The sequence below is a fragment of the Ceratina calcarata genome, unplaced genomic scaffold, assembly GCF_001652005.2.
Source record: "Ceratina calcarata isolate Rehan_Ccalc_2016 unplaced genomic scaffold, ASM165200v1 scaffold58.2, whole genome shotgun sequence".
NCBI lineage: Eukaryota > Metazoa > Arthropoda > Insecta > Hymenoptera > Apidae > Ceratina > Ceratina calcarata.
Genome location: NW_017177018.1, coordinates 35,352 through 44,803, shown reverse-complemented (window position 1 = coordinate 44,803; position 9,452 = coordinate 35,352). Strand labels below are relative to the sequence as shown.

General features: G+C 38.2%; 2 protein-coding genes across 6 annotated transcripts in view; both read left to right on the top strand.

Annotated features, from left to right (window-relative positions):
- The window catches only part of Teh3 (tipE homolog 3 phospholipid transfer protein), a 5,144-nt gene extending 1,890 nt beyond the window's left edge, over positions 1-3,254 (top strand). Inside the window, exons 1-3 of one of the 4 annotated variants that reach the window (XM_026817486.1) lie at positions 7-602; positions 757-2,555; positions 2,944-3,254. In XM_026817486.1, the coding sequence (XP_026673287.1) occupies positions 1,211-2,545 (1,335 nt within the window). In that variant the 5' untranslated portion in view covers positions 7-602; positions 757-1,210 and the 3' untranslated portion in view covers positions 2,546-2,555; positions 2,944-3,254. Of the gene's footprint in view, positions 1-6; positions 2,731-2,943 lie in introns of those variants that run through there. The other 3 variants (XM_026817485.1, XR_003389758.1, XM_026817484.1) reach the window with 3 other exon arrangements.
- On the top strand, positions 2,737-9,070 carry Teh2 (tipE homolog 2 phospholipid transfer protein). 2 transcript variants are annotated; one of them, XM_018032528.2, is made up of 4 exons: positions 2,737-4,404; positions 4,483-4,741; positions 5,080-5,247; positions 5,481-9,070. In XM_018032528.2, the coding sequence occupies exons 1-4, from the start codon at positions 4,119-4,121 to the stop codon at positions 5,524-5,526; spliced, it is 759 nt and encodes a 252-aa protein (XP_017888017.1). In that variant the 5' UTR covers positions 2,737-4,118; the 3' UTR covers positions 5,527-9,070. The 2 variants fall into 2 exon arrangements, with proteins under 2 accessions (XP_017888017.1, XP_017888018.1); XM_018032529.2 differs by having other exon boundaries at positions 3,349-4,404; positions 5,080-5,258.
- The last annotated feature ends 382 nt before the right edge of the window (positions 9,071-9,452 follow it).

The following is a 9,452-nucleotide window of genomic DNA, read 5'->3' as shown; positions in this document are numbered from 1 at the left end:
AACATGAAATACGATATAAAAATTTTGTATAGATTGAAAATCGCAAATTGTCATCTGTATCAATTTTTATTTGCACGTAATTACATAGAATTCCCAAAAAATATTTCATAGAGTTGTACAGGTCTTTAATTCGAATCATCTCTTTGTGTTGGATGTTAATTATTAGACGATCTGGCAGTTCAATACTGCAGTGAATAATTCATCAGCGATAAATTTAATGACACGAAAAAAGAATTAAATCTACTTTTACTGGAATGAAACTGAATTCGCTGAATGAAAAGAAGTTCAGTCCGTCTGACTATGAATCTTTGATCCAGTTTAACCTGTTACGCATTCAGATAAAGTTTATATACTAACGCGTTAACGTTCCCATTCAAGGTTACATCGATTTTTCATTTCAGATATGTAATCCAGTAATGTAGGACTTGTTTGTTCCTATAAGGAAAATGTGTAAAGAGACCCGCAATGGATTACAAATACTCAAAGCGTACCTGAAGCTGTTTTTAAAGAAGGCGTATAATTTCTAATGTATGATTTTAAAGGATCAACGAGACCTGCAATACGTATTGGACATAAATATTGAACAAGCATACACGTGAAAGGTAACAAAAGAAAATGAGCAAGATTTTTATCATGAATCTGGGAATCATTGAATTCAAAGTATTGTCTTCTAAGAATCTTGAAACGTTTCGATTCAATTTGAATTCGCGGATACGTGAAATCCCGCCATCTCTGAACGATTGTCCTGCAACACAGATCCTGATGGTATCAGAGTGCATCGATGACGACAAACACATCTGTGACGTGAAATGCAGCAGTGTTCGGCGGCGTAGCGCCGTTGCAGTTCAGCGCTGCGCATGTACAGGCAATCGATTGATGCGCGCCGAGGTTTGAGTTCTAGAGCTGCGCATCTCGTGCGAAGCGCAAAGCGACCGAGAGCAGAACACGCGTGCAATCATTTGCCATGCTGCAACGAGAAAGCCGCATTCAGAAACAGTGAGAGAGAATCAAGTTCCGATGTGTTCAACCGCATAGCAGCGGTTGGAAAAGTAAACTATAGTTCATCGCAGAATGCAGTAACCATGATGCAGAAAGTGAAGCGGATGCACGTAATCGCGATGATCGACTTGGAATGTAAATTAACTGAGTAATTAATTGTTCCTTGACATCAGAATTCTTTCGGTGATCGAACCGAACTTGATTCGGCACGATGCCGAAAAAAGTACCAGTGGAGGATTTGGTAGTCCCGCCGCAAGATAAGTGCATTTGCGGGACCATTTGCATCTGCCAAATGACGGCCGTCTTTTCAGCAGTCGCTTTGGTTTATCTCACAGTGGCAATATACATGCCCAGCACCAGAGCCTTCAAATCGGGCATTAGCGAAGTTCCAGCGATGTGCACAACGATACGTGCGGTAAATGCTGACAACTGTGATTGGGGCAGCTGTGGAGAATGGTGCCTCTCAAAAACATCTGGTCCCTGTGTTCAGATCCACGTCAACCTCCGTAGAAACGGATCGAGAATACTGTTAGCGAACTGTACCAACACTACGAACAAGACTTGCTACGGTATCGATCAAGAGAACGCCAAGAAATCGAAATGTATCGCGGATGAGTGTCGAAACTTGACGGGCACGTTCAACTGCACATCCGGCGTGTGCATCAACATAACCGACGCGTTCGAGTGCGTATTCCACGACACTGATCCACCGATGAAGTGTTCCGGTAGACGCGGTAAAATAACTTGTATAGATATAGACGGTTTGTTCAATTGTCTCCGTGGGACTTGTGAACGTATACGAACGCCGTATAATTGTGATCGCCGGTGCGTGGATATCCCGACCAGAAATAAGAACATGATCCTGCTCAGCGGTGACAAAGTCTATTTGAGTCAATGCGAGAGAGCTATAGACGTTGAAACCAATCGAGAAGTTTGGAACGAAGATCGAGGCGATGTTATGATGGCGTCTTGTTATGGAATATTTAATTCTACTTCGGGTGTCGAGGCTGTAGACTGTATCAACGGCTCCGTTTTAGAAAAGGAACTTCTCACCGATTTGACTAATTTTACTTATTTGTCTTATCTCAACATATTCGCAACGAAACCGCTGGACGAAACCAAAATAGTTGCACCACCTGAGCAGGATTTGATCATTGCGAACGAAAGCCGATTGTTGATCAATTTAGAGGGCTGTGTGAATACTCTTCGTGACGAATGTAAGGAGTTTCTTCATTTGTACGGTAAAGATGGATCCGATCACAACGCGCGAGCTAGATTTCCCTGTTTTTATGCCGAAAGTAACACCGATATAGTCGTGTCCCGTTTCAACTTGGAGAACACGTACAAAGAGTTTCTGATCGCGTTGGTGATACCGAGCACCCTGTGCGTTGTCAGCTGTCTGACGCTGATCGTTTGTCAGGTCAGCGTGGTTGTCGGTGACGATGCCAAAATGCGATTCAAGGGCTCGGCTGGTGCACGGCTGGAGAAGAGCACTTCGGGTAATCTAGGGGATGCTGGCGGAGGAGATTCTGCTATGGCGCTCTGAGATCCGTCACGTAAGATTTAAAACAGCAACGAAACAGGGATTCTTATGCCTTATATGGTTCAAATTGTTCTTAACATACAGCGGAACCTTCCGTGGATAACATCGATATTTTAATAATCCATGTGATTCTCATCATTATCAAATCCTAACTCTTCACACTATGAAGTCATCTCTTATAGAATAAAGTAATTATAATGCAAAAGGTTAATAATAAATGTTCTATATTTAGACTTCACAGTTAATATAATGTAAGTTTAGACAATCTACTTCCATTTACAAATCGCCTGTCATTACGATGAAAGTGTTGAATGTATATAATTTACTGCAGCGTACAACTTTTAAAAGTGATCTTGAGACGTTACATAATTTTTCTGTAATGTTCATCTTTCTGTTCATAGGCATTCCCCTCCTGGAGTAGAGTCCGGCTCGTCAGTCGATATTCTCCCTGCGCGGGCATTATTAAGGTGTGGGGAGGGGGGGAACGCGTGGCTAAAATTCTCATCTTGGAAAAGGTACTACAAAACAAAATACAAATATTCCTGCAATAAACGCAAACTATCCTCGAAAAGTGATTAAGCAAAAGAAAGAGAGAAGGCGAACGATCGAAGACAAGTACCAAGCGAAAAAGCAACAAGATTTCTCCTACTTACACTGCCTGCACACAAGAAACACTGCATCGAGAGCTGCACGTGCTTTCTCTAAAAAAGAAGAAAGGAAAAAAAATTCGCGTCGCTGCATACACGCGCACGAATGAGTTGCTTCAAGAAGTTCGTACGATCTGATATGCGACGAAGCTCTCGTCTGTCTCTCTCCTGCTGAAGAGGAAGAAGAAAGGATTGTGAACTGAATTTGTGGACTCTACCATTCATCTTTTTGAATATCAAGACGGAAAACGTTAACGAGGAATGAACATAAGCGGAATCACGGATAATTCGGCGTCTTTTACATGTGACAGACCATTCGTCGGTAGTTTTTAAGTGTCCCCCTTTTCTGATTGATTCGCCGTGACAATAGATAAGAACCATCCCTTATATAATATATATAGGTCCGCGTATTGAAGCTAGCCAATACATTATAATTACACCTACAAAATCGACCGACTGCATCGAAAAATTTGCTGGTAAATGATTGATACGAGACGAGCCGAGCACCGTTAGCGTCAAGGTTGCACGCAGATCTTTTGATAAACTCGTCGCTTCGAGCATCTCCCGAAAGTATATGAATAGTATGCTTAGCATATAGTTAATTGGACGACACTAATCGGACGACGCTCATACACACAGGCTCGTTGTCGGCCTACAGTGAAAAAAACTGGTTAGCTCTCATTCATGAGGATACTTTAATTATTTTGCTTGAGAATTAAATTACAAGAAAAACAAATCCGACGCAAATCTTTTATAAAAGAACAATTTTTTGATACTGAAATCATAAAGAGTATTTTGCAAGAATTGAAGCTTTCATTAAGAGTCAATCTTGTCTTCGGGGGTGAAGAAAGTTTTACAAATAGAACGAATAGGGTCCTTGAGACCCAAATAAAGAAGCAATCATTGATTCCGACGAGTCGACTGTGATCATGGGCGCCCAGGAGGAGGACACCAAGTCCAGCACCATGGGTGGGGTGTTACCCGTGGTGGAGGTCGCGTCTTTGTTAGAGAAAGCGAAATTCTATACGTCCCTCTGCCTGGGCACCACGGCCATTCTCGCTGTATTCGCCTTCCTCTTTTTAATCCCCTTCGTCGTGGAACCTGCCATTTCTACAATCTTGGCTGACTTTTCACCACACGCGGTGGCCTGTGTCGTCACTGAGCACATTTACGCCGAGGGATTGAAAAACTGCTCTTGGGCGAGCTGTAGGGAAGGTAAGTTTGCAAGTCTCTTAGATCTCTTCTCTAAACGCAATCATTTAAAAAATTTTCATTGCTTTTTTTGTATCGTAGGTTGTACTAGCGCCGCGCTTCGTTGTCATCAAATCAGAGTGAACTACACCAGGCTGACGTTTGAAGAATTTATGGCGAAACCGTTGGGTTCTATACCCTGGGATGTTCCAGACACGAAATTCTTCGTGAATACGGAAGGCTGCGGCTACCCACCCAGAGTGAATTGTTCCGACTTCGCTAAGAAATTCGGATATTCGAACATGGGCAAGATATTTCCTTGCTACTACAGTAGGACACATCCAGAGACCGTTGTTGCAAGGTATAGTCATCCGGCAGGTAACATTCATGACAACTACGCGAACGAGAGTACGAAATCTGTTACGATAGTTATACGTATATGTACGAGTATAGAAGTTGATGTAAAATGGGATTCTGTTACAATATTTAATAGACTTAGATTTTGGCATGTGACATTTCTTCAAACTATGCAAGCGTTATTATGATCAATTTTGTATGCTTGAAATATCTTTTCATTTAAAAGAAGTTGTAATGCTCTTGTGTAATGTTAATGAAATGTGGAAAGAAATGATAGAGACCATATATTCAATAGTAGCATATAATAATAATTATTATAGAATAAAAATTTCTTTAAAACAGGTACTCTTGGGACGAAAACCTAAGGCACCTAGTACTAGCCTTGGTAGTACCCACGGTTCTGTTCGGTGTGTCTCTTAGCGTGTTATGTTATTGGTATTGTCCACCAATGGGCAAGACTTGCGGTGGGCCAGGCCGTAATTTGATCGACAAATACACCAGGAAGGAAGAGTAAGTAACGTGTATGTATGCAGTGCCCAGTGTGGCTAGAAGAAAATACATCCTATTGAAATTGCTGATTTACATCGAGGAATTAAATTGTTCGAGAGTTGTTCTTAATAAAATAAATCTAATATCGTTCAATAGTGATTTGGTATAATTCCTCGAAGTAATGCTTTAAAATGAACTGTCACGAGAGAACGCTGCTGTATCTGTATCACAAGTTTTGTGTTGCATTCGTACAGCATCCTGGGAGAGGATGAGTTCGAGGAAGATGAGGAAGAATACTGACTGCTGCCAAGGGCTCACCCCCCAGCACGGGAGTGACGCCGAAGAAACTATTGAACAATCCCCCTACATATACATACTTTACGTTCTAAATTTAAGCGATCAATCGAAAGCAATAGCAACGTTAGGGAAATTCCGGCAACGAAGACAAACATAATTCGTTCGTATTTCAAAGCGTCTGACTAGTTTCGACCTTTACTACTTTCTACTTTAATCCAACGCACTGCATGCTGTATTTCGATCGACTGCTTTTATTGCAGTATATCTATTAACATAAACGCATTCAATTTTAACTCTTTTAAATTTCGCCTACGAAGTATTGTACTTTCGCATATTACTCGGTCTATCCGAATTATTGCAATAAATCAAAATCAATATTGTGTCCGAATGAATAATTCCATTTTAAAGATTATTCCGTCATGAAAAGTGTAAGCCGACGGAATCGTACATCGAAACTGCTGTCGTATTTGCTAAACCGAGTTAATCCAAGATGTCTTTCACAATATTTTTACACCGTGCAACTAAACAAAGATGTAAAAAGTGAACTTTTGAGAATTTTATATACGGACGCAATAAATTCTGCTAAATTGCTGCTCGTGAAATTTGTGGAGACAGTGAAGTGGGCTAGTTAATCAAGCGGAGAGCTTTGCTCGATTATCTCAGTATTCGGAGCGGGATTAAGAGGTACATGCGATACAACACAAGGTGCGCCTTCCTACAACGTGATAACTTTAAACGTAAGGAAACAAATAATTAAGCGACACGTTTTAACGGAGCATTCGTAATAAGATAGGTGGTGTTTGTATTTGTAAGAAATGATCGTTCAAATTCGGGTAAAATGATTCTCCAAATAATAAATAAATGACACTCTGAAATACAAAAGAAAAATTGTACAGTATGTTTAGAAGCAGCATTATGCATCTAATTATTTATCATTTTAATCATAAATTATGACATACTGCTTATAATAGTATTTTCAAATAATTTTATAGATTGAACTATTTATTGTTTGAAATGTCATTTTACCCAGATTTGCGTGCGTTTTAGCTCACGAACCTTGAAACTCGAGGAAAGTTAAAAGATAATAATCGATCTATCGAGCATTTTGTAACAGATAAGAACTGAAAATCCTGTGCTGGCGCATGTCAACCGAGTGATTTATAATTGCTATTTCATATGTTTCATCAGTATCAACAGTATTTGTATTACAAAGAAGGATAGAACGAAGGAGAAAAACATAACTATTCTTTCCCTGCAAAATCGAGTGATTACAGAAGTAGCAATGACCGCTTTTGAAGGGACAGTAAAATTATAATCAAACTTGCAATTTTGAGATGATAGAAAGGGAAAGGAAGTAACACGGCTGCCTTCAGGATATGTTTTCGAACCAAAGAAAAAACTCGTAGATCTAAGATTTAGCTCGTAAGTTAGAATAATTGATTATCGTATCAAGATTGATACAAGAAAAGATTATTATTATTATACGCGGGCGTAAGTCGCATCGTCGAATGAATATATTTGCATAATAGGCGCGCATGCACGCACCGTACATAGGAATATTAGTTTGTAATTTTAGCATGTCAGTTTTCAGTTTAGTTTTCTAATGGGTCGAGCGAACCGCGTTCCATAAGTTGCGAAACAACAACTAACGAGCATTTTAATAAATTAAATAGCATTAATTTCCATTTAAATCTCGGAGTATTTGGAAATTAGTTTAGTTGCTATATAGCATCCTGCCCGAGATATCAGATTCTTATATAACAAATTTAGAACTAGAGGGAGAAATTGCAAGTCTCATTTTGCACGTAATTCTATCATTTAGAAAAATATATTGAACATACAATTCGTTTTAATAGACAAATTATAATGAAAATCATAGAACTTTCTTATCTAGTTTTAGCTTACACGTTTAACGTATATTTAAAATTCATATGTTTTGTGTGAAACAGTCTGTACAAATGCAAACTGACGAACTATTCTATGAAACTATTTAACAAACATTTAGTATTATCAATTTAAGAGATCGACAATGATAAGTAGAATGGAATTATTAATGCCTAATTTATAGTTTATTTATCGAATCTTAATAGTTTTACTATTAAAATGTTACGTACTCACAACTGTGTACTATCAGTTGTTTCGAAGCGTACGGAAACTGCGTCGCAAACCTGTACATCTAGAATGGTTGTGAATCCTTTACTCGGCCTTATTCCAGGCGTCCAGAAAGTTGGAATTGAAAATTCGCCTCTAGTTGCGAATTCCAACGGAACCTGCGTTTTGGCACTCATTCCCCACAAAGCTTGCTAATCAATTTCCGTTTAATACGATCGGTCGATCGATGGGTCGTTCGCGAATCTTTGAAATTAGCAACAACAAACAATACGAACGCTCTCTTGCGCCTTTCTCGCGCTGCGCGAACTGTTTGCTCCAAGATGCTCGACTCGCGGGACGATGTGTTCATGAAATTGAATCGATGAGGGAGAAAATAAGCAGAAGAAGTAGAAAAACTTGATATATTCTCGAAGAGAATTCGGTATAACCATTAGTTGCTAGCATAATACAAAGTGAAGCCTTACGAATTATAAGAAATTATGGATATTATACGTTGGAACAGGAAACAAAGGAGAGCTATTTAGTCTTCGATAGAGGTGATCATATCTAGATCATGGAACACTGATTAATAAATTATAAATAGGTAACATCGTGCTTGATCAACATATAAGAGTTTTGGATTATTGTTTGGATATACGTCCAGCGCAAGCACTTCCATATCTTTCATATCAGATCGGTTTAGTGCCAACTCGTTAGTCGATTAGAATCTGGCGAATGATCATTCAGTTAAACGTACTTAGAAAATCATCGATCGCGGGATAATACGTCGATACAATTAGATAGTTTGTACAAAATTTTAGAAATACGAAGGTAATTGGGGACGAATCGTTTCATTGATGAAAAGATGAAAGAATGTGAACAATGTCTGAAGTGATGTAATGAGCGAATTGTTTGCAATCTATGGCAAAACTTGCGATGGTTACAGATGAGAAAATGGCGATTATTGTGAAATCTCTATTTCTATTGATAATAATGTGTAATGCATGTTATATTATTTGATTGTTGTACCGTACCTTCCCCTATTATAAGTAAGCAGTTATACTAACTTTCCTTCCTGTCAATCATTCCTATATTTTTATTTTTCACTCTTTTTTGATAAATTTTTTCTCAACTGATAGAAGTTCCTGCATCATTTTTCTTATGTCACTTCTTATTATTTCCCCGTTCTTCTTTACTTCATACCCCTTTTTATGCCACCTGTATGGAATAATAACGAAATGAAGAACAATCTATGAATAAGGTTCCCGGTCTTTTACTCAAGAATTTTAAAACTTCATCAAACTAATAATGACTGCTTCGCGCATAACACTGTAAGTCTTAAATACATTGTACGTAATATATTGTAACGTACTCGTTTTACGATTCAAACGAATTATTGTTAATAAAAGATTGTATGATTTCGTTTGAAATATACAGAAGTCTTCTGTTAAATGCATTTGGTCTTCTCATTTACATCATTTCCTGCAGTTTCTAGTTAATATATAATTCTCATCCATAAGTTATATAATAATAGATTTTCAGGCAACATTTTTTTGCAATTAAGAATTTCACTCAAAAAATTAAGATCAATCTATATACTTCCACTTGCATACCAATTATTTCAATATACAAACATATGTACTCAAGGGATTCTGGACTCACTTCGTACATATACATAGAAAGTACATATGTAGTTCCAACTACTACTACGTAAAGATAGAGAATGTTATATAATATTTTGTGTATATGTATGTGTGCGAAGAGCTATTTGTACATATGTATGTTCCGAGCATTTGAAAATATATATCAAATCGCTATGATAAACTTATTTAAAAAGA

Bases quoted from the DNA above. Each gene is read 5' to 3' on its own strand.
- Teh2 (XM_018032528.2), top strand. From the start codon at position 4,119: ATGGGCGCCCAGGAGGAGGACACCAAGTCCAGCACCATGGGTGGGGTG. The intron at 4,405-4,482 runs GTAAGTTTGCAA...TTTGTATCGTAG, and splicing joins TTGGGCGAGCTGTAGGGAAG to GTTGTACTAGCGCCGCGCTT. The intron at 5,248-5,480 runs GTAAGTAACGTG...GCATTCGTACAG, and splicing joins AAATACACCAGGAAGGAAGA to CATCCTGGGAGAGGATGAGT.